Source organism: Siniperca chuatsi, linkage group LG7 (assembly GCF_020085105.1).
Source record: "Siniperca chuatsi isolate FFG_IHB_CAS linkage group LG7, ASM2008510v1, whole genome shotgun sequence".
Lineage (NCBI taxonomy): Eukaryota > Metazoa > Chordata > Actinopteri > Centrarchiformes > Sinipercidae > Siniperca > Siniperca chuatsi.
The window spans coordinates 15,057,041-15,082,068 of record NC_058048.1 but is presented as its reverse complement, the minus strand read 5'-3'; the positions used below and the strand labels follow the sequence as shown (position 1 = coordinate 15,082,068).

The 25,028-nt window shown below is 39.4% G+C and overlaps 1 protein-coding gene across 3 annotated transcripts in view; it reads right to left on the bottom strand.

Moving 5' to 3' along the window:
• The window catches only part of LOC122879469 (F-BAR and double SH3 domains protein 2-like), a 61,617-nt gene that overhangs the window by 15,537 nt on the left and 21,052 nt on the right, over positions 1 to 25,028 (bottom strand). For 2 of the 3 annotated variants that reach the window (XM_044203593.1, XM_044203594.1), the window contains exons 4-13: positions 20,437 to 20,516; positions 19,747 to 19,891; positions 19,457 to 19,590; positions 18,015 to 18,069; positions 17,662 to 17,790; positions 12,342 to 12,464; positions 11,325 to 11,420; positions 10,074 to 10,148; positions 5,562 to 5,678; positions 5,345 to 5,449 (exon numbers count right to left, since the gene is read on the bottom strand). In XM_044203593.1, coding sequence (XP_044059528.1) covers positions 5,345 to 5,449; positions 5,562 to 5,678; positions 10,074 to 10,148; positions 11,325 to 11,420; positions 12,342 to 12,464; positions 17,662 to 17,790; positions 18,015 to 18,069; positions 19,457 to 19,590; positions 19,747 to 19,891; positions 20,437 to 20,516 — 1,059 coding nt within the window. The remainder of the gene's footprint in view (positions 1 to 5,344; positions 5,450 to 5,561; positions 5,679 to 10,073; positions 10,149 to 11,324; positions 11,421 to 12,341; positions 12,465 to 17,661; positions 17,791 to 18,014; positions 18,070 to 19,456; positions 19,591 to 19,746; positions 19,892 to 20,436; positions 20,517 to 25,028) is intronic. The other variant, XM_044203595.1, reaches the window with a different exon arrangement.

The following is a 25,028-nucleotide window of genomic DNA, read 5'->3' as shown; positions in this document are numbered from 1 at the left end:
AATACAAGTCAATAACAATTAACTTTTAGAAAACAGCACTATACAGTAAGCACCCAGATGGGCGTCATTTCTTATATATAATTGGTTTTTGAACTGATGCAGGGAGAAGGACCTCAAGTGAACATGTATACCAGAGCAAACATTACAATAAGCAGCTGTCTCTAGTCATGATTTCTTTTTGTCTTTCCTTTTTTTTTTTTTTTTTTTTTTTAACCTTTCAGCTGTTAATCACATGCAGCACAGTTCAGTGACAGAGTGAAGATGTGAACTGGATCTGCACCCCAAAATGTGCTGAAACTGTTTAATGTAGTCTCTTAAATGGCAAATCATCAAAACTTGCTGTACTTTCTTTTAATGAGCTGTGAACACTGGACATGTGCTATTTTCTTTCCTAATGAGACAATAAGATGATGATCTCGCCTCCTCAACTCTCTTTCATCTCTGATCCTTTCTCTTTTCCTGCTGTCTCTCACCGTTTTCATCAATTTCCTCTTTCATTACACTCGTCTTTCATTTCTCACCGATGCTGACAGAGCAGATTGATAGCTGATAGCTCCCTCCCACAGAGACGTGCAGTCAGACAGACAGACACACACTGTCAAGACAGACTTCCTGGCTTTGATCAATAAAGACCTGAGTGCCTTTTTTCCCTTACCAAACAAATGCTAAAGGGAAGCATCAGCCTTGGCTGCTGCTGTTGCTGATGGATCATAAACATACCAGACTAAATAAGAGAAAAGTTAAAACAATGACCAATATGCATTCAGCCATCTGTGCAGCAGTACACTCTTTGTGTGAGTACAGATCACTGGTGGATAGACTGTATAACCTCAGACAGACAGATAGTCCGGCTGCGCAGCTCTAATCAATAAAACAGACAGAAAGGTAGACAGAAAAATAGATGGAGAGATAGATAGGCAGAGAGATACTGCAGGAAGAAAACTCAGCTGTCTGAATATATATAATATTGAGTTATTCTACCACCTTATTTTTTTATTTTTATCTTTTACAAAGACTCCTATGGAAGCAGACGTAAAATGTTAAGAATTTGGGTAGTCTTTAAAAAGTGCTGCAGCCAGGTGATTTTTTGCTAGAGATGACAACAGCTGAACTTGTTGCAAACAGCAATGAAATACATGAGATCCATTTGAAACGACAAACGAAAAGAATGTAAGAAGCTACATACTGTGCGTGAGGTATTACAAACATAAAGAGGCACAGTGGGATCAAATTGGACAATTACGACCGATATGTATAGTAACTGTTTGTTTCCTAAAGTTTATTCAAAAGGATCCAGCTAAACAAAAAGAAGAAGCTTCTGTTTTTATAGACACAATGTGTGCACCGTGTTTTAAAAAACAAAAATATGCTACATATTTCCGAAAGGTATTAATATGCCAGCGCAGATAAAATTGTGCCTAGATTATAAGTAGATACTTCCAATACATTTTCCAATCCTTATTAGCTTTGTTTGCTTAGAAAGTGTCTGGGAGCACCATCTTGTCTGTGTCTTGATGTATCTTCTGTCTGAAGGATTTTGATTCCACGTGTTAATGAGACCAGATTGTCTGGTGGAGCCAGTGTGAGAACAGCCTTCAACAGCTCATTAGTATGGTAGACAGCCTCTTGCCTCAACTGTTCTCACTCTCTCATCCTCTAAGAACTCCAATAAAGAGGAAAACAGCAGAGAAGAGGCCAATAATAATCTAATATCACTATGGGGAATTGCTGATGGAACTTCTGCTGCATTTAAAATTATGCTGTGAGACAGGAAAGTTAAAAACAAACATGCAAGAAACTTTATATAAAAGATAGTAAGATCTCTTTTTGCATTCACCGCTAGGTAGAAAGCTTCAATGGATAGGTTTGTCTGTGAGAAGAAAATACTTTAGGGAAAATTTAAGATAAGATCATTTGTACTGACTTCAAGTAATTCTGGATGGTTCCTCATTTTCAGTTACTTATATCTATATATATATATAGGAAATACAGTGAGGCCAATAGTGCCATGTATTTCAAATACCACAGACTAAATCAGCAGCTGTTAGAAGTTGTTAGATTTCAGAGAGTAAGAATCACTTCATCCTAATGTCTTTTTTTCTCCTCTTGATTTCTCTTCATCTCTGAAGCATGATGCTCTATTAATAATGAAAGTTCCAGTACAGTACACAGGGATAGCCTGAGGAATGCTGTCATTCTATAAAAAAATATATAATACATTTAAGTTTATGTTATGAAAATTTGCAATTGACTTTTATCACAGCATGTATCAACTTAATCATGCTGGTAAAATTTTTTACGGTAATAACTATTCAAGTAATTTTAGAGAGTTTCAGTATCCAGAGTCTTTTATTGAGCACTCAGGCAGCGGCCATAAAATCAGCATTAGTAGAGAGCACAGAATACATAACTCTACTCTCTACTACTTTCTTTCAATGTTTATTGATTCTATTAAAACAGAGGCGAGAAAATGAGGATCCTTCTAAAGATTGAGATGCGTACCGTTGAACACCGCAGAATAGATTCAAAGGCATAAGACATCTACACTCTTTTATTTCTTTTAGTTTTGCTGCTTCTTTTCCGTCATCTGTGACAACAAAGACACATTTAGTGTGACAGGGGAGACATTTGAACTTTAGGTTTGTGCTGTTTATTTTGATAAAGTCTTCTGTGGCTATATTACAAGAAATTAAATTCCCCCATAACGATATGAACACTACTCAGTCTGACCTACTATTGTGTCTAGTTATGTCCATGACGGCAACAGCCTCACTGGCTTTTTAACATATTCTTAAAATAACCTGTATAAACAGGCTAATGAATAGGTCTGCCAGCTCTTGAAAGTTGATATTTATGCGTCCTGCATCATGTTTCTCATTTAATATACAGATGGAAAATTGTGGAATAAGACGAGAAACCTGCCGCCATTACTCTCACTCCAGTATGTATATTAAAATGAGAGGCTATGGTGAATAAAACGGTATCTTGAATAAACCTGAAATCGTATCGTTCTCACAGATTCACCTGCAGTTTGACATGCAGTAAATGATGGTCACATTTTTATCACGGGCAGCATCAACTCTAAACATTGATTTTGAAACTCAGTTGGCCGTCAAAGCGTTTAAGATGTTGTCACAAGCAAATTAGGCATTTTATGAAAAATCAGTAAATGAGGACAAGTAGCGAGGCCAACTATGCTATCAATCTTTCTTACTGGCTGGTAGTAACCTTCTGTGCTTAAGCTTGCATTTCAGACATGCTGCTTCTGAAAGTTTTAAGCTGATGATGATACCGAAGATGATACCAAATTAAACCTGTATAATTACCCAGCAAAATTCAACACCATGCATTTCTCCACTGAGTACAGATGACTCAAAATATCTTTTACTCCATAAATTGACATTCGTTGTATACAGGTTGTTCTATACTACTAATTCTCCATTCTAAATATGGGCCTAGCTTCATTTTCTTGTTAACAAGGTGTTGAAAAGGCTATTGCAACAAACTTGATGGGATGAAGGTGAGACTTCATGTAAAAGGAAAGAATGACGCAATCACTATCCAGATAATGCTGTAATCAAAACTGGATAATGTATTTTGTACTACTCTCACTCCCTTTATAATTATGTGATAGGAGCTCTTGGAAGAAGTAATTTATACCAAATGAGCTCGTAAAATATTCATCATCTTACTCAAGGTAATGCTGGCCTAGAGGACCAAAGAATAGCAGACAGACAGTGTGAGCGAGAGAGACTGAAACAGAGAGGAGGAGACAGAGGGTGGGGTAGGAAAAATGTGGTGTGATCACCACAATGTAAAGACTCCCTAATTATTTTGTAGAAGGTGAGATCACGAGATACTGATAAGTGTTGCTAAAATATTCTTGCATTCTTGTGCAAGAATTCTTCTAGACTGAAATAACAACATATCATTAAAAAATCTGTCAAATTAAATCAGATATGCTCTACCAATAATTTACAAAAATACCTTAAAGGATTAAAAAACAACAACAAAATATAGTGAAATAGTGATCACAAAGAGAGTAATACCAGAAGTGAAATGTTTTCTGACCAAACCTGACAGCAGAGGGTGCCAGATATGTGAAAGCCTGATAAGAAAAGGTAGTTTGGAGGCAAAGAGACAGTGTTAGGGAGAGAATGAGCTCAGCAAAGTGAAAGAAAGAGAATGCAATTGAAGGACAGAGATGGAAAGCCAAAAGAGCATTGGTATAGAGACTTCTGAGAGAGAACAGAGATGGGATTGAGTTGAGAAGGATGAGGGGTGATGCAGTGATCTCATTCATGCCGTGACAGGTTGAATCTGTGAGAATCAATACATAAATGATAGATATCTCTGCAAGTGGAAAGGCTGAGAGCTGTAGATGGAAAAAGAGAGGGAGTGTGAGATGAGAAAGATGAGAAAGAGGCAGATGAGGAGGGAGAGACAGGGGAGTTGAAGAAAGAGCTAAAAGAAAAAATGTCAATCATAGTATTAGATCTGGTAGTTTAATTATTATAGATCAGAGTTTCATAGCTGTACTGCCATCACACCTGTGTACTGTCACAGTGAGGTACTGAGGCAGACAAGCGTCTTTAAACCTCTGCAACCGAACAGAATGCAGCAAAACCATGTACAGCAGGGGATTATTGGGCTTTGTGGGTGAAAATGGTCGAATAACTCGAATGTTTTGACATCTCCTGTAATGTGAAAGGTGTATTGATCGATCCTGGGCCATGTTTGTTAATTGCACCCTGCTACATCAGCCGTGCAGATGAGCAGACTGAATGCCAACTGCCACATAATTAGTCACTCAGCCCAAACACCAGGTAGAGGAAATATGGGACAGGGCTGAATTTTATGTTGTCACTGAAACAGAGGGCGTGTTTGCGAGGCTAATGCTTCATTGATGTTACAGTACACTAACTACCCACATAAATATATGTATTTGAGTTTGTTTACTGAAGGTTTTTGTTGGAGAAGAATCATTCATCTTTTTCATTTCAGAAGAGAGGAAACATCTATCCATCCGTTCTCCATACCCACGTATCCTATGCATGGTATTAGAGGCTGGAGCCTCACCTAGGCAGGGGAGATCCTGAACAGGTCGCCAGTCTATCACAGAGCTAACACACAGACAGACAACCATATTCACACACAATTTAGAGTTTCCAGTTCACCTAATATTGCATGTCTTTAGACTATGAGAACCACCCAGATGAAACCCATATGACAACACAAGGGTCGAGTTTAAATGCAGACACTGAGGCAACAGTGCTAAGGGAGCATATCCTATTATTTATCCGTTGTTAAATAGAATTGTGATCAAAAACAAATGTCGACAGACCTCAGCTTTGCGTATGTTTTCTTTGGTGTCTTCTATCTTCATCTCCAGATCTAGCCTGCCCTGTTCTGTGGGGGGCAGGCCATGGCTCTCACACTCCTCCAGACACTGAAAGCAACACACACAAACACATAACTTAATTAGTAATAGTGTTTGTATGTGTTTGTTGGGTATATTCTAAAATGGGTATATTTGACCAAAGTGTGTGTGTCCATCTTACTCTCTTGTAATGTATGATATTCTTGTGTTCTCTGGCCGCTCTGGTTGCCCATTTCCTGGCCTCTTTGTTCAGACTGTGCTCCTCCGTCGTCCCCGTCTCCGACTCCAGCTGACGACTCTAATATAGACAAACACGCACACACAAATGAACCAGACAGGCATGGGTAACAACACACGTGTACCCAGCCCCACACACACACACACGCACACACACGCATAGCAGGCAAACACACATATACACAAGTGCACACATAAGTACACTGTCAGAGATAACGGCACAAGATATGTGACATGCAGAAGCTGTTAAAGAAAGAAAGTGTGAGAGTAAGATTGTTTCCTTCTCACATAATTAATACAGCGTGTGTTGCAAAGCTCTATTGTTATCCTCTTGGAACAAAATAGCTGCTATTAAAACCATATGTGAAAGAGCGTGAGTATGTGTGTGTGACTGTCTGAGTGTGTGTGTGTGTTTTTGTGTGTACTACCAAGTAAGAGAGCAGGAGGTGCATGGCAACAGGCCTTTATATATGTTTTTTTTTTTTAATTTACATACAAAAGCGCCTAGGTGGGTCTGCTGAAGAATCTGCATGGCTTTCCAATAAACATTCAACATCAATTATATGCCATATGTCAATTTTACTTCAGAGACTAATGTATTAAATTTTATTAAGTATTAAGTTCACACACCTTGTCACTAACCCACTTACCAATGACAGAACGATCATACATTTTATTTTACATTATTTCTTAAAGGCCATGAAATCATATTTTTTCCAATCAGCTTCTTACTATGAGTAATCGAATCCTACATGAACGCACAATTTTCTGCCAAAGTTAAAACAGTTTTGCTTCTTTCAAATGGGAGATCTCTCTTCTTTTTTTTCTTTTTTTCTCTGCGCTTTTCTCAGTGGGCAGGGCTTAATGGAATCCTTATATATATATAAATCCTTATATATAATGTATAATACCTAAAAATGCTTTCTTTACTTTGATTGTTGCTTATTTAGTCATGAATATTTGGTGTTATCGCAATATACTAAAGATTTGAAGTTTTCAGGGCTTTAAAGAAACAAGAAATATGCGTTATTATTGTCCAAAAAGTGGCACTTTAGTTCAGTCTTCAAATTTTCTGACAACATAAAAACCTAAGTGAGCTGTCTTACGTGTTCTGAAAAAACGGCTTATATATATATATATATACACACACACACACACACACACATATGTCATCTATATATTTGCTGCTATCTGCCTTTGTTTCTTTATTAAAATCCAATTTCTCAAAAGGTAAGTTTTATGATACCTACCTTTTATGTACTTGTCCCAGTTGCTTAATTTTTTAAGCAAACCTTTAACCTCTGTCCCCTATTCATGTACGCATCCTCATTCTGATTTATCAAACTGAAATTAATGCTGAAGCTCTGTTTTGCAGAAATAAGTGTTTTTGACATTTATACAGTGTTAGTATATTCTGTGGCATAATCAATGGCCTGTAATGTTTAAAAAATGGTATGACATATATTCTGGCTATACGCAGAAAAAAATTACCACTTCCAACAAAAACAAACTGAGCATCAGGATGTACATACTTTCAGTGTAATTGATGTGTGTTCACAAACCTGAGAGTCTGTGGTTCCCATAATCTGATAATAAAAGTACATGATATTTTAATTGCAAGTTTCCATGCACATCATATCTATTAATTATGTGGTGCTTCAGTAACAAGAGGGCATAAATCTGGCTAAGTATAGGTGTGAAAAGAAGAGTATTACATGGGAGATTTACAGCTTAATTACATTCAGGCAAGGGAGTATGGCAGGGAGTTACAGTAAGGCAGGGAAGCATAAAACTAGATTTGAACAGTGGCTGACATGTCATGGAGAGAGCTAAGCCACTTTGTGCCTTGATAGTTTGCTAAAATTATTGATATAATGTTAATGGAGCAAACTGAGTAAATAAGAGTTTCTTTAAGGTGGCCTAGCAGCATCTATATGTTGCGGGGAAAATGTGAATACTGGCACATAAAATACTTTGAATCTTCTCCTTGCATGTGACCTTTCAGTGACTTTCTGTGATGCCATTTGGTTCGATTCCTCATTCTGTATATCAGCTTTATGTTTACCCCTAAAGCATGCTGGTAAGCCCCTAAAAAAAGTCAGGGAGCACCTTCAAATGTTCTGCTGGTCAGCGTGATACAGCTGATATGCTAGTGAGCCAATATAAAAAATTATCATGATGTAGTGGGAACCATTAGCAAATATGACCTATGTTAATCAGTTTGCATTCTAAATGTGTTAATGTGCCAATGTCAAATATTAATTAATTAAATCAAGGTCACAATTCTAAACCATTAGCAACTACTGTAAATGTGATACCAGCTAAGGGAAATGTGAAGTACAGCACAGTGAACTTAAAATGTCTGGTGTGATCATACTGAACTTCAATAACAACCTCCACTGTCATAATAACAGTCATTTAGAGTACTGTATAGAACAAGTGTGTTATTCTGAAACCACAGGGATGAAGGGGTGTTAAAGTGTAGCTGTCTGTGTGAATGGGAAATACGGGAATATGCTGGTAGGAAAGTGTGAGTCTAATTCTTATTAGTTGAAGACGCATATCACGTAATCGCAACATCTGTAGTTCGATTCCAGCTGAGGACTCTTGTTCTATGTCATCCCCTCCCTCTAGACACTTGTAAGTCTTTTCTATCAATTTTACTGTAATGCAAAAATGGCAAAAAAGGTAAACCCAATAATGTTTTTGATACAGTAACAAGCTGCTACTGTCTGCTCTAATGCATGTTTGAATCATTTCATACAAGTCATAGACTCTCTTGTTTTCTAAAAGAAAGGATCTCTCTCCACATCTTGCAGAAACATGCCGCTGTCTCTTGACTAATATAATACATTACGCTGAATAGCACCTGCATCACACTTAAGTCAAGGTAGCAGTATTTCTATGTAGGCTGCTATAATGGATTTTTTAAAAGCAGTGGGAGTCTCTGACTCCAGGGTGTCTGCACAACCTGCAGTAGAACAGACAGCAGTGCCTTCTGACTGTGGCAAATGCATTGCTATGATTACACAATATGTGCATTAATGGCAAAAACAAACACGCATTTAAGGTGTTTTCCTAATAAACCAAGAGGAAAAATATGTATACAGGTAAAGAGCTGCTTGTAAACCAGAATAGAATGCCTTCATCCTTAAACAAATTTAGTCTTAGTTTTAGTATTATGTAACATTTATTACATGTGTAGCCAATGTTTTCTGTTTTATGGGTTGCTGCTTGCAGATGCAGACACCTAAAGAATAAACCTCCTTATTTTTTGGACAGAATTTACTCACTCAACACTTTCACTTATTCACATTCAGCATGTAGCTTGATTTTGGTGTGGTGGTTTGGTTAGGGTGAGCTAACGCAGAATCTAACAAAAAAATATACACACAAACAACAAAAGGAATAACAAAACAAAGTACAGAGGTAGTCATTCTGCCTGCAATAACCACATTTTGAACACATAACACAATGTGCAAATAAAAATCATACACACCAAACATTTGACATGGAGGGATAGAAAACGTATATAAGGACAGTTTCAGTATTTAAAAATAAAGCAACTTGCTGTAAATCAGTAAAATCACAGTTTAGAGGTCAAATTGTATGTGACACTTATCCTTGGATTTCCAAAATTTCTTTTACCACATGCCACCTTTGCTAGACATACGTCAGCTCTGGTAGCTAACATGAGACATACTCAGAAATGGCAGGTAGTAGCAGTGATAATGCTAACCCAGACTGCACGAAGTTAGCCCTACAAGTAGTGAGAAATCCCTTGTGAGTGTCCCAAAACATCACCCAGCAGCATGGGTTAAAAGCACAGAAGTTACTTTTGTGATTCATGCAGTTTAAGGCACAAAAGGCATTTTGGTTTTGTTTCTACCCCGTGTGTGCGTGTCCATCTCACTAATGACATTGCTCAATGGCTCATTCGACACCAGATCATAGGATGGATTGGCTTTAAAAGTTCCTCATACCAACTCTGGACTTAGGAATACTGGTTTCCAGTACTATGCACTTGTGTTGTGTTCATCTAAGTCTGATTTATTTACAATGTGTTTGATTCTGAGCATACACCAGAATGATCATGAAGTGTACTAGATGGAAAGCAGTGTGTCTGTACACAAACAACAGTCATTTTTGTAGGGCAACAGCAGAAAAGAATTTCCAAGTTAGAGAGTTAAATTGCTCTGTAGTCTGCATACATACATAGTTATTCATATATTACAAATATCATGCAAAATGTCAATCATAGCACCAGGTGTTAGAGTTGAACTGCAATAATAAAAGATTTATCAAGGCTTTGTTAGGCAATACATGAGCGGTAAAGGTTTCCTACAGTACATGTTCAAGTCAATGTCACTAGGACAGATAGATAAATGAATGGAGTAGATGATTCATGGTTCGTGTCAGGAATGAAGATGGGAACGCTAACAACAGTTAAGACTACCTGTGCCAGGGTCATTCTCATGGCACTGACGGGCGACGGCTCAATGTCCACCAACTGCTGCACCGAGCTCAGAGTCTGGCACACACACATACACACAGGCAAGCACCCACACACCCAAATGCAGCAGTGCAAGCACACAGACACACAAATACAAGGAGAGGGTTAATGGAAAAAAGTTAGGGAAAAGTGTTAGCAAAGGTTGAACAGGATTAGGAAGACACGGGGAAGGAATAGTACATTGTTGTTTAGAGAAATGTTAGCGCACCAGTTTGTGTAAAAAAAAAGAAAAGAAAAAGATCAGAGAGGGAAAGAAAATTTGGCAGAACACAGTGAGAGAGAGAGAGTGAAAGAAAGAAAGAAGCTGAGAAACAAGAGAGCACAAAATGACTCACACGAGAAAAGGATAGCTATAGAGGAATTAGGACCAATGCCCACTGGGAGACATTTCTTTTTTAGCCAGCAATACTTAACAAGTCCCCAGAGGGGTGAGACAGCATGATTCCCACTGCTGCATTACGATCACACAGGCCCTGATCGATTCATGACTATTTGAAATATTTTTAACATTCAGCAACTTGATTTGCAAAAAAAGAAAGTTAGGCTTATGTAAATGATGAACGGAAGCTAAGACTACAAAGAAAAGTTCCCAGTGGACATATAACATTTGGCGTTGAAATGATTAATATTAGAACACAGTGTAGATTCATGCTTCTGTCACGCTCTCAACCAGACACTAGTTAACTGGACAACTCCATCCTGAATTGTTAACATAAAGAAATCTCCAAAGACTGGAAACAAAAGAACCAAAGATCTCTCTAGAGAATAAGATCAGAGCTTTGGCTCTCTGATTACCAGCTTGGCAAGCCTCTCAGCCCCAGATGTATTAATGGGATTCTCTAAAATCATAAGCATAAAGGTACATGAATTCTGTTTCAGTCATTCAGCTGACTGAGATGAGCTAAGCACTTTCGCCGCAGATGTAATACAATATTGGAGGGGACAGAAAAATTAGGAGTAGGGAAAAGCCCACATGTGGCAACACAAGAAGCTGATTACTATCAGTGTGTGTATGAGTGTGTGCATGTGTTTGAAAGAGACAGGAAGGGAGAGACAGAGTGAGTGTCCGGCTGTGTGAACAGGTTCATATACAAACAATACACGTTCAACAAACATCTCTAAGCACAATATCCCAGAGCTGCATGTGTATGGATATGAATACAGTGGATGTGTGTACAGCTATGTGTGTCTCACCGTGTCACATTCGCTGGGCTGGAACTGGAAGTCGTGTGCTTTGTGAAACACTGGGTTCTCCTGCATGAACAACTGCTGGTTATACTCTTGTATTATCTGAGAGAGAGACAGAGGGAGATAGTTAATCCAGGGCATTTGCATGCGAGTTTCCTGCTGTGAAAACTTATTCAATATTGGAATCTATTGTAACTTCAGTGAATCCATGCTGACCACAGCCTCCGTTCCCCGTGAAGGAGAGAACTACAAACTTTTTACAGCCACATTTCAAGCCTGCAGTGGGTGAGTTTGATGTTTTGAGTATCACTTCAATAGCATCCATGTCAGGTCAAAGAGTTGGGCTAGGAACACAGTCAAGTTCCTTCAGACAAAAAGTACAAAAAACAATATAACTCTACGTACGTATGAGACCTCCAAACCAGTTATATAAGACTGCCGACCGGCTGCAGGTCATGATGTACTGAGAGGTGTTTAGCTGTTCTACAAGCTAGCCTGCACACAAACCAATCGCTGTGTGGTTTTTTGGTTATAAATCCATCATTGTTCCTTTGAGAATGGTTTTGTTTCATTTGGAGTAGACTGCAAGATTTACACAGACACACAAATGCAACAGTTTTTATTTCTTACTGACATATTGTTTCTTACACACTGTGTTTCAGCATTTGTCTTTTGGTTTACTTAGAAATGCCTTGTTAGCATTTCTGCATTCCTCAGTTAGAAAATGTTTTTATTAAAACTGCTGTATGCGAACAATGCTTCCAAACTCCAATCCTAGGCACAATTCCACTACTGTGTAATGTATGAAAACTAGTGCGTAATAATAACAAATGAACTCAAGATGTCAAGCTATCCCAAGAAATACACACTGTTTTTGCACTTTCATCACACTATGATGTCAAGAAGATCGATGGATATTCCCCACAGTATCGCAGTTTTGAAACTAAAAAACACTCTATTTCTACAAGTACTAACTTACAAATAAGTACAGAAGGTCTGTGTCTCTCACCACATCTGACTCACCCTGGTGGATTTGTCCAACAGGAACTGGAAGGTGTTGTGTGTGGCTTGGGAGGCCTCTAGCTCGGTATGACACAGCGCTACCAGGTAGTCTTTCACATGCTCATAGATCCTGCCATCCAAGGCCTAGAGGACAGAGAGAGAAGGACCAGGGGTTACAGTGAAGAATGGATTAATTCAATGTAATTCCATAATCCTTAATAACAAAGAGTACAAGGGAATCAGGAGGAGACACCAAGAAAGAGGAGACAGAGACAGAGGAGAGAAAGAGGGTCAAAGAGTAGGTGAATAAAGTCAGTTACTACAAAAGCTTTAGCAATATACTAGTTTTTCTTCTACATTCATTCAGACGTGATGCTCCAGTGAATTTTCACCGTCACACTGCCGTGCACAATGTTGCCTTATTTCTCATCATCAAACTTCCAGCAATCATTTAACCTTTACTATTTTGTAACTGGTAGCCTGACCGTAACAATGCTTGTGTCCTTCCTGTCCCTGTTGTTTTTGAGCCTGGAGGAACACTTCACCTTCAGCCATGTGTATGTTATGAAGTTGCACTAGTTTGTTTAACTTTGTTGCAGGTATGTTTTTAGCATGAGAATATGTTGCAAAAGTTTCAACACTGTTTCTCCTAAAAGCATTGGATGAGTGGCTCCTTATTCAAATGTATCTTTACATAATCTTATAACATATCTTAGGAAGATACACAATAGCCTCAAACAACATATGATCTCCTAATGCATAGATATGAGTTCCAGGGAAAACAAGAAGCTTCTGTAGTATTCATGTTTCACTTGACAAGTTAAACAATCTTTACACAATATCAGCAATCAAAAACCACTGTGTCACAATAGTGGACAAGTCAGACATGTTGTATCTGCCTTCAGGTTTTATGTTGTCTGATTAGACCTCCTCTCAGGACTGTGTGGGCGTGAACAAACTGTGATTGATTGACAGCTCCCTCACTCTCCTGTAAGTTTTGTTGCACTTGTTAGTGCGGAACAACTTGCCCTGTTATAATTTTTATTGGTCCATACAGTTTGTGTAACAGTCCAAGAGTTAAAACTTGGTTTGTTACACACATACACACACACACACCTCACCACTGGCATGCCATCGCTGCCAACCCAGAAAAGACATTCTAGTTTAAATTTGATATATATTATGTTCCCTTATGCTGCAGAACACAGATATTTATGAATTAAACTAAACCGAGAAAGAAAGAAAAAGAAAGACAAGAGAAAGAGAAACAATGAGAGGCAAGAGTGAGGTGGCAGAAAGTCAAAGGAAGGACAGAAACCGAGCAGATGTTTTCATTTGACAGCTCTTATCATTACAGGTTCTGTTGCGCCAGTATAAAGGCATTTTAATGAAGTATGCAGTCCAACCGAACAGCCTTTCTATGTGGAGCTGGGGTAGTGCTGCCAAGCTGTAGGCCATGTTGCCAAACAGACAGATCAGACAGAGAGGAAAGAGAGAGTGAGAGAGGCTAATGGAGAGGAGGTAAGAGATGAAGAGTGGGCATTTGAAAAGGTATAAAAGAGCGAGAGAGACGGACAGACAGACAGAAAAATGAGTGTATAGGAGATGTGTGTGTGTGTGTGTGTGTGTGTGTGTGTGTGTGTGTGTGTGTGTGTGTGTGTGTGTGTGTGTGTGAGAGAAGTGTTCTTTGGATAGCGCTCTAACAGCTGCAGGGGAAGGTGAAGGGGTTCAGATTCAAATTCAACAAAACACAGAGACCGCAGACAGCCACACACACACACACGTTTGTTTCACTATCCCCGTGGGGGACAGTCATTGACATAATGCTTTCCCTAGCCCCTTACCCTAACCTTAACCATCACAACTAAATGCCTAACCTTAACCCTAACCCTAACCTTAACCTAATTGTAACCTGAACCCTAAAACCAAGTCTGTACCATCAAAACGCAGTCTCTACCCGTGGGGACAAAACCCAAGTCCCCATGGGTTAGTGTGCATTCAGGTTAAAGTCCCCACCGGGATATAAGAACATGGAACACACACACACACACACACAAACTCTCAAATACTCAGACACTCATACTCTCCTCTAGCCAAAGTACTTTATAAAAGCTTACATTCTCAGAAACCTGCACTCACTCTGTGCTGGCCAGGGGATATTTTAGGCCAAGTCTACAAACTATACTGACTTTTTCTTACACAGACAGACACATAAACGCATACAAAAACATGTTTTTTAATATGCACATAAACTCCACAACTATAGCATTTGCACACACACACACACACACACAACGCGGACTAAAAGAATTTGAAATTGACAAAGAAATTATGTCATTATGGGTGGGATGTTGGCTGACTTCTCTCTAAATATTTCCTCGTCATTCTGCTCATTTCCTCCTCCTCCTTTCTTCTCTTCCTCCCCTCCTTATTTCATCCATTTACGGTAGTGTTGAAATGGAGTGAGTCAGCTTCCAGAAAAAGCCCGTCCCCATATCAGTGGTCAGTGTGCATTTGTGTGTGTGTTTGTGTTGAATGACTGCATCAGCCTGAACAATAAGTGAAGCACAGTGGACCAGACAGGGCAGCAGAGGTGTAAGTGTGTGCGTGTATGTGTGTGTGTGTCTAGCAGGGGACTTTAAAGGTGGACAGTTATGAGAGCATTGACTGCCAACAGCAGAGGGAGATGTGGAGCAGTCTGTTTTTCCACTGCCCTTTCACTACAACTGTCGCATTGACAAGGACAGTAGCTCTCAGTGTAACATATATGTTATTCCTGCTGCCACAGTCAATGCAGTCAGTATTTGTGAAGTTCAGACCTAAACAAGACTTTCAATCACAAGTCTCCTCATCCTTCATCTCTAGAAAAGCCTTCTGTTATCTTTGATCTTTCCGTCACCAAGTGTTTGCTCATGGAGGGAATTGTTGGGTCTGTAAATAATATTATAGAGTATGGTCAAGACCTGCTCTATATGAAAAGTGCAATGAGATAACTTCTGATATGAATTGGAGCTATATTAATAAAATTGATCTGTAACATATATGAATAATGAAATTTAGTAGAATATGTCCCTATTCCAAAATGTCCTCCCATGGCCATATCCAATGAATTACGTTGACAGCAATGCAATGCACTGAGAGCACAATGGATTTTACAGGAGGATATAAGTACTATTGGAAATGGTAAAAAACCATGATGAATGGAGAAGCCCAGAAACACAGTTCTGTGGTTTTATGGTGCTGCTACAATTGCTAGAATGTTTTCTGGGTTGTATTGTGCTGTTTTGGTTATGCATATGTTGTATGCCTGCTATTCTTATGCCATTAATGCTGCTTTCTGGGTTGTGTTTTTCGACATATCTCTGTCTCAAACTGTGAAAAGAACTGGTACTTTCTTGTGATGCAGATTTTGGTCCCCCTGTTATCAGTGACTTGCAGGTGAAGACCTGTAAACACCACGAATAAAACTGCAGAGGAGGGAGAGAGGATGAGCAGATTGCTTCCCTCTAGCGATGTCCCTCATTCTCTTTGTGTGTTTGCATTCATGTATTTGTGTATGTGCATATTTCCCCGCAGTCCTGTCCTTCTGTCACAGGGAGCTAAGGATCTATTATTCAGAATGGCCTCATAGTATAGATGCTCATTCACGCCTAAGGCAGAGTATGTGAGGGTGATGGAGAAACAGAAACAAGGAGACAGGGAAGCGCATCTGAAGATAGAGAGGTAAATTACACAAAGGGGAAAAAGCAAAGAAACAAACAGAAAGCAAAAAGAGAGAGAGTGAGAAGCAGATAGAAACATTAATGAGCTTCACTTTAATTTTTATTTAATATTATAATAATTCTGAATATATGCAACTTACTTCAAGGTGAAGTAAGTGGTTTAGACATTAGCAACATAACATTTGCTATGTGTATGTGCATCCCATGTATGTGTGTGTTAACTGCCAAATCAGAATCAAGTCTGAGACGAATGACTGTTGGGACAAAGAAAACATCCCACATGTGATGTCTGTGTCTGTACATGTGTGTCAGACTGACATGGTTGTACAGTATTTAAAAATATGACGTCACTCAGCTGCTTAGGTTGCTCACCACACAGTAGCTGAGGTGTGTCTGTCTGTGTACAGGGCAGACTGTCATTTTGTGTGTGTGAACCTGTATGCGTGTGTCTGCACGCACACTAATAATTAGATCATTACCAGATTGAGGCAGTACTCCAAGTATCATCATTAGAGTTTTGGTGGATTATCTGTGTTCACTTAAAATCAAAATCAGAATTAACAGATCTGGATTTCTTGTCTTGTAACCACAACCACATGCAGATATTTTAGTCTAATTTCTTCCTGTGTTTTGATTCTGTGCATGTGCCAGAAAGGTCATGTGGCACCAGATGGAACACAGTGTTTCTACACACAAACAGCAGCTTGCTACCACTGATGAAAGAACTATGAGGGGTGCCAGCAAATTGGCTTCTGTTTCACAATGTAACACTTTATGTTGCAGAACTTGCTTTAACATGATTACTTACAGTGATGAGGTTATAACTGATGACTAACAATTGAGTATTAACAGACAACAACAAACCCTCACACAAGTTCACAGTGATGCACAGTTGCATGTCATATGAAGGTGCCAGATGTGATGTGGGCACACAGCAAAAGAAAACATCACTGATGCAGCAAACTTTTGCATACATGCTTTGATGACCTTTCATATTCTATCTACAAAACAGTTTAAAATGACAAACTACGTCAAAGCTTCCTCTGTCCTTGGTATACAGTTCATTCAACATTGTGAAAATTATAATTTCATGCCTACCAATCATTTGGTAAGAGTAGCCATCAGGATGGCTCATTTTGCAGGGTTTTTTCTTCACATAAGCCCCTTTCAAATCATAAATCCAGAGAACTCCATGACTCTCTTTGAAGACTCAAAACTGTGAAATCATCACTTTTTCATGTACGGTTTTTCCCCTCCAACTACTTCAGTGAATCTGAAAGGGAGTCTGACTTTGTGCACTCATATAATGAAAACATTTTATCCCAAATTGAGCTTTAATTCAAAGTAGCGCCCCACTTTTGAATTTTGGAACCAGAAAATGTGTCCTCATTCCTGGAAAATCCCTCTGGGTAAAATCAGTGCGTGAGACATCTTAAGTCGGTACTTGTAGTAAAATAAAATGCCGTTATAGCATTACAAACTACAATTTCAGCTGCCTGGATTCTACTTTATACAAATGTGCATTTTTACTAAAATGTAAAGATTCATAGGAAGGACGAGAAGTCGCTCTCACACCACTCACATCTTTCAATTCTTTATATTCATCCTCACATAAGTACCTGTATGCAGTGCAGTAGATCTGTATGGTAGTACCGGTCATGGTGAGCGTTGGCAGCAGCTAGCGTTAGCAAGTAGTCATTCCTGGCCTGTGTGGCCTTGGAGTTACAGTCACTTCTCTTAGCTTTCAACTGAAATAAAAAAGAGACAAACGATATTGCAATACTGCATTACAGTAACAGACTGGAGCTTTAAGCTTTAAGTGGAGTAAATGAGTCTCTTTTTAGGTTTTGGGATCTTTAGAGAAACAAAGTGAAACAACCTTTTTTTGTATCACGGCTTAAAAGAGTCTGCTTGAAAGCTCTGCCTTAAGAGGTAGTGTTGTGTTTGTGGCTTTGTGAGTGAGCCCTCTTACCTTCACACTTGCTTTCTGTAAACTAATTCTTGACTGAAAAAGACCTAGTTTAGACCTGAAAAACAAAACAGAGCAAGCAAAGAAGTTAATCTTGATGAATAATGCATCCATAAATCAAATTTATATTTTAATCTTAACAAATTAATATAACGTTATCTATGCTTATTCACTTAAAAATGCTGATGACTGAATGTTCTAATTTTTGACACCCCTGCTGACATTCACAATCACAGATTCAATTAAACCTATATTAACAACAAGGTAAGGTAGAAAGGAGAGAAACTTCCAGGCATTACAACATTATAACTCTGATCTCTAACCTCTGATTCAGAGCAGGCATCATATATTGACCCTGAACAGGCTGGAGCGTGACAGTAATAAATCTCAGCCTGATCCAGCCGTCATGATTTATATCGATGGTGACATCAGAAAGACTTGCCTGATAAAATGATGGAGTGAGCCTGTCTGCGTGTGTGTTTGTGTGTGGTCTGCTTTTTTGTGCTACTGTGCTTATGTGCATGAAAACAGGCCGTGTGTACTCCATTAACGGTCACACATACAGATGCAAAATGCATTACAAGTGTGTGATAACATGTTGCTTGCCTTCATGTGTGAGTATGTCTGGCATGTTTCTATTTGTTACCCTGCTTTATGCACCAAGCGGTGTTAAAAGTATAAAGTGTGTGTTGTGTCTCTGCATTCACACCAATGTCTTCCTGTGTGTTCCTTGTGCCCGACAATGACTAATGTCTCGCCATTTTTCTCTACTAAAATACACACACAGACACAAACACACATACATTACACTCACATAATGGCACAGCGGCAATGCAGTAATTTCTGTGGCTGTGTCTTTCTACTGAGTGATAGAGAACAGAAAAGAGTTGACTGGCCAATCGATGTGGGCGCTAACCGGAGCCGAGAATTCAATGAAGTGAAAATGTCACCATAGCTACTGCTACCTAGGGCTGGGGGGAAAACAACACTCATCAGCACTGGATCAAACCTTGGTACTAATTGTGGTACTGCGAAACTTCAGCATGTTTAATTCTTATATTAGAAACTCAAGTCTTCTATTGCTCTGTGGGCTATTTAACATTTTATATCTGATGCTTTTATCTGTCCTCCAAAGGAAAAAATCACCAAAAATGTGTATTTTAAATGTCTACAGACATGATTCAGGTCTAGTTTATTGCTTGGATTCACACCAAGAAAACTGCACCCACCAATGTTGCCAAACTAAGATTCTTTACTTATGGTCTTGTGGTGTTCTGGTCCCTTTTTATCTTTATTTTCTTTGTCTGACTCTGATTCATAAACACCATATATATATATATATATATATATATATATATATACACACACTGTTTAGGCATAGTATTTTTATTTTTACATACATCCCTACCAACACACACACATGCACAGTGCCATGGTGAACTCACTTGGCCTCTATGTCAGCCTTCTCCCGTACAGCGTGGGCAACCTGCTCACAGTCGTAGTATTTTTTCTTGGCTTTGGCCAACTCCTTCACCGACTCCTGCAGCTCTGCTTGAATGCCACTCAATTGATCTATGGTCTGTGAAAGGGAAAAGGGGGAAAAAGGCAAGTTGTTAGAGAAAGAGCAGACCGACGTGAGTCACGTTAACTCAGTGTGAGTACATGGAAGGATGTTGTAAAGAAGGATAGAGAACAAAGATCAGGAAACTATGACTAATTCCACACATTCGCTCACCTTTTTGAGCTGCTGCTCCTTGTAGAGTCTAACAGTCTTAGCGGGCTCTGATACTTGACTTTTGTAGTTGTCACACACATTGAGCCTGGACTGGCTCACCTGCACTGTACCTTCTAAGTAGGACCTCCACACTGCATACACATTCCTAGTTGGAGAGAAAACGCACAAAAATATTGGATGGTTGCTGTTCTATAACTTGCACTCCCAAGAGCAATTTGTTAGAAAATCATAAAGTTCTCCTGCAGAGTGGCTGAATTCTTAAATTCCCTACACTACTGTATGGTTCACACTGTGGGTCTGAGAAACTGTATGTGCGCGCACCTGGATGGGGAAAAGATTTGTGTACAAATGTTGCAGTAGCTGCTAGAACCAACAAACACAAAAAACACCTTCATTTCTGGTTGTCACAATAAGTTGGATCCAGCTTGGGGTTTTATATTTCAGTGCCTCTGTTAATAATAATGATTTAATAATGTTAAATAATGACTCATAATTGTGCTGTATACCATATTATGTTTTTTCTAGAATTTTAGCGCAATCCAGCAGAGCACAGATTTGTCTTTCATCTGAGTGCTGCAACCAACTGTAGGTACAAGCAATTTAGAATGGCTGCAAGACCAACATTAGTTTTTAGCTGTGCTTTATGTGGCTGCATACTTCCGTACGTCATATGCACACAAACACACCTACCTGTAGTCTGTTCTCTGGTCATCAGGGTTGATTCCAGGCCAGTCTCTCTTTAGGTACTGGCTCGCTAACTTCTGCAGAGCCTGAAAGCACAAGTGTAAAGATGAGGCACTGACAAAAAGTCAAAGTATCTTCTGTTTTCTGACTTATCTTCTGTACTGTGTCCAAATTACTAACTACTATAACTGAGATGAGAGACTCCTAATATTTTGTAAGAAAATAAGGCAAAAACAAGACAGCATGAAGCTCTAGAGTCAAATTTTTCTTTATTAGTATACCTTGGAGTGCAATATTGTGCGTATACCATGACCCCTTACCAGAAGAAAAAAAGGAGTCTTTATCTATTTAATCCCTCCTGTAATTCTAACTAATAATAGTATAGTTAGTGAATTAAATGTTAACTTAGCAAGAAGCATAGGTATTGCAGTTTAATGTACATTGTGCACTGATTTAGAACAGAAGATTACGTACAATTTTAACAGATAGCTGTTGCTTTTCCTGGCCATGGTATAAAGTATTTTAAATTACAAGAATGCATACAGAGATTTTAAGAAACTGCAGCAGTACAGCTAGAATTCTCTCACAACAAAACAACCTTTCTTGGCACATATCAAGCTATTAGAGCTCTTTTAGAAGACTGAGGTTGAGGAAAAGGTCAGAAGACAAAAGCAGGAAAAACTAACTGTTGACAATCATTTAGTAGCTTTTACTTTACATACTGTACATATTTTACATGTTTCTTTGGGTTGTAAGAAGAAGCTTAGGTAACCAGACCACGGCTTAACTAGCACAGTATCCCACTTCCTCTGAGTAAATGGACTGTACTTGTATAGCGCCTTTCTAGTCTTCCGACCACTCAAAGCGCTTCACACACACTACATATCACATTCACCCCATTCACACACTGATGGCAGAACTGCTCATCAGTAACAAGAAACTAATTAATCATTCACACACACCGAAGGTACAGGCCTCAGGAGCAATTGGGGGTTCAGTGTCTTGCCCAAGGACACTTTGACATGTGGGCTGAGAGAAGTCAGGATCAAACCGCCTACCCTCCGATGGACGGTCGACCCGCTCTACCACTAAGCCACAGCTGCCATATTAGAGTGTGAACAGCTCTAATATGGCTGATTTGGAATTCATTCTAGCTTGGTCGCCTCACGAGTGCTGTTTTCTTTTGAACAGTTATTATATTTCTGTTTCAAGCACACAGCCAAAATCTTGGCTTTTTTGCACTCAGTAAACAATACCACTATGAAATGGCTCTGTGTCAGCAACAGTGAATCCCCAGTCAGCTCCTGTGAGTATGAGCAGAAACCCGCAGGCTGCTAGAAAGGGTAACCTACATCTTCTGGACTGGGTCACTGTGTCAGTAGCGACAACCCGCAGACACTCTGCCCCTGTGAGCCTGTGCGTCGGCGGATGTGTGCGTAGAGATTGGTGGGAGAGCAAATCCTCACCAATAAAACAGTTGTTAACAAACCAGAACAACAACTACAACAACCTAATCAAGACTAAAAGAGCTTAGGGACGCATACTCCGTTCCTCCAAGCCACATTCTTCCCTTTTTTGTGTTTCATCACTCTTCCATATAAATCTGCATGTAAATCTGGTCTCTCAGTTCTGTTGTCAAATCTCCTCCTCTGTCTTCCAGTCATCAGCTCTCTGCGTATTTCTCTCTCCATCCTCCACTCTCCCTCTCTCTAATATCAAGCAGTTTGGTCGTCTTTGTTTTCAAATTTCCACTCCTTTCTCTCTCATTGTTGCCCTTTTTACCTTTCACAGATGGTGAATGAGGCCATCAAAAAACATCTACCAGTTCTTTCTCTTATTCTCTAGACCTGAAATTCAGTTCCCTCCAGCTGACACACAATCTTTTGTCCTGGGGGAGACAGTGGCCCAGTGACCCTTGGCACCCACCAGCTAAATCCTCTAGAAGAAGGGAAGAACCAGGGTTTTTCAAGAAAAGAGTCAGTGCGTAATCTAAGAGCAACTCACAATTACCTCTGCAGTGTTCCTGTTTGAATAAATTGGCAGCCAGTGGAGCAAATATTTTGTAATAGAATAAATTGGTCAGTACTACTTTGAATCATACTGTGTAAGAGCTGCCATGAAATGAATAGTTTAAAACGTAGCTTATATGAACAAGAGGTAGCCTATTTCTAACTAACTGTATTGGTTAACTCAGGAAATGGTTAACCAATGCCAGCCTCATTGACGTAAGCTACAGTGAGAGGTGTAAGTGCCAGAAAAATAACAGATAAAGTAAATTCTCACACGCACACACACACAAAGAAAAGCAATGGCACAAAAACTGCCCTGCCAAAGCATGAGGAAACACGTTTGCTTCAAGAATAGTCAGCCTCTCTCTCTCTCACTCTCTAGGGAAGGGTGGAGTGGGTGTGGATGGTTTTGATGAAAGACTGTGAGACTGTGTGAGTGTGTTTGTTAGAAATTGTATTGGAGGGACACACAACATTAATATTGTAGCAGAAGTGCCTGGGATTTAATTGGTTTCCTGATATATAAACATGGATCCTTTGTGTGCGCTGCTGAACAAGTGAAACTGCACTTTTATAAAAGTAAGGAAAACCCGAGAACCCGTAGTGGCACATTTAATAACACCAGATATCTTGAATTTGGTCCAGTTGGACATCTGGGATTAGCCCTCATTAGTGTCCTCTAGTGGACACTATGATCATGTCCTTGACCCCTGACTGTTGCCATTTATGAAAGGATAGGTTCACATGTTTTCAAGTCTATCTTAAAACAATGCTCACATGCCCATATGTACATTAAAAAAGTTACTGGTCGCTGTAAGCATTCTTCATGTTCATACCGACATGCATAGATCCCTTTCTAACATGGCTCCACTGTAAGAAATCAGGGACAGAGGAAATGTCAATTCCTAAGGGACAATGCAAGTTTTTGATGTCCGTCACTCGTCCGTCTCACGGAACAGGCACGCTTCAATTGTCTCAGATATAACAATCCACACTGACTCTGAGAGAATACGTGACCCCTGCACTTTTTAATCCTCCGAGTCTATGTTTTCTCTCTGGTGCGTTTGGTGAAGCATAATCTCCACAAATCCAAAGCCGTCTATATGTTATAAAATTATATCTATAATAATCAATCAAGGCCCCCTTTTTATGAGCTTTCCAGTTTCACTATGGGCAAATAGAGCTACAGTGGGCAGGCAAATAAAATTAATCAATTCATAAATAAAAAGTCCAGTTTTCTTCTTAAATTCTCTTTATCGAGCCCACTTGAAAACTGTTTCTGCGCAGTACATTTCTGATACTAGTCAGCCTGTGCGCCTACTGAATTCCCAGTTGAAGCCTCATATTAGCTTCAGCTAAAGTTTTGGAACTGTGGATTTTGACCCTCATCTCTTACATCGGAATAGTCTTAGGAAGAGATCTCTTCACAGCCAGTATCGACAAGAGGAACAATTACAGCGATCAATTACTACCAATATTTCAATGTACACATGGGCATATGGATATTGCAGATTTGAAAAAAATGAAAATCTATCCTTTATTTATATGTGGGAGTATCTTCACAAGCCAAAACATAAAGTAGTGGGAGTGATGCTGTCTCCATATTACTTCACAGTGACCCTGTCAGACAAGACACCGACCACCTCCATTTCCTGGCTCCAAATCTTTTTTAATGTCAACTTAAAGCCTCTTAGATGAGTCTATGGTGACAGACCTGTTATCTGAGCAAGAGCAATGACAGCTAGACTTGGCAATGAGTGAATGGTGAGAGGCACACAGTGATTTGTGACGGCTTCACTGAGGTGCTGTTGGCTGACTTGGAAGGATTTGCTCATTTTCCCTCACTGCCTCTCTCTAGCTTCCCTTCTTCCCCTATCTGACTGTTCCCCCCCCCTCAGTTTTCCCCTCTCCTCTACATTTTTTATCCTGTAGGCCTCATTCCTTTCTATCTTTCTCTGTCTATCCTCACTCTCCCCAGCTCCCTTCTTTTTTCTTTTTTACATGGCATCTCCATCTCTCCTCCTTTCTATGCTGTCATCATCTGACAACCACCTGGAACAGCATGTTGCTATGGCAACCCCTCTGCCCTTTCTGTGTGGTCTGGGTAAGGTGGAACTGCTCCTCTTAATACACACACATACATTGAAACACACTCACACAATCACACACACATGCATCCTGTTTTTGTGATCAGAGTGGCAAACAGGGTACCCAGGCAGCAGGATATCCTGAGGAGACCAGTGTGTGTGTGTGTGTGTGAGAGAGAGAGAGAGAGAGAGAGAGAGAGAGAAGGAAGGAAAGAAGCAAAGAAAAAGTATAAGGAAGAGAGGCTGAATATTGTGTATTTTAAGCATGTCAGTTAGTAAGCTAACGGTCTGTAATTATTTTCATCATTGTAAAATGATCTCTGTGCGTTAATTTGTGTGTTCACTGCTGCATTCAAAATTACAGATAAGTCAATGGGAGACACTACAATTACAGGTCAAAATAAGGTGACATAATTGTTACTCATTGGTCTGAAAGGCGACTATACTTTTTTGCAGGATGACATGTTTACTGTTGACTTGTTCTTTCCTTTTCCACACCCAA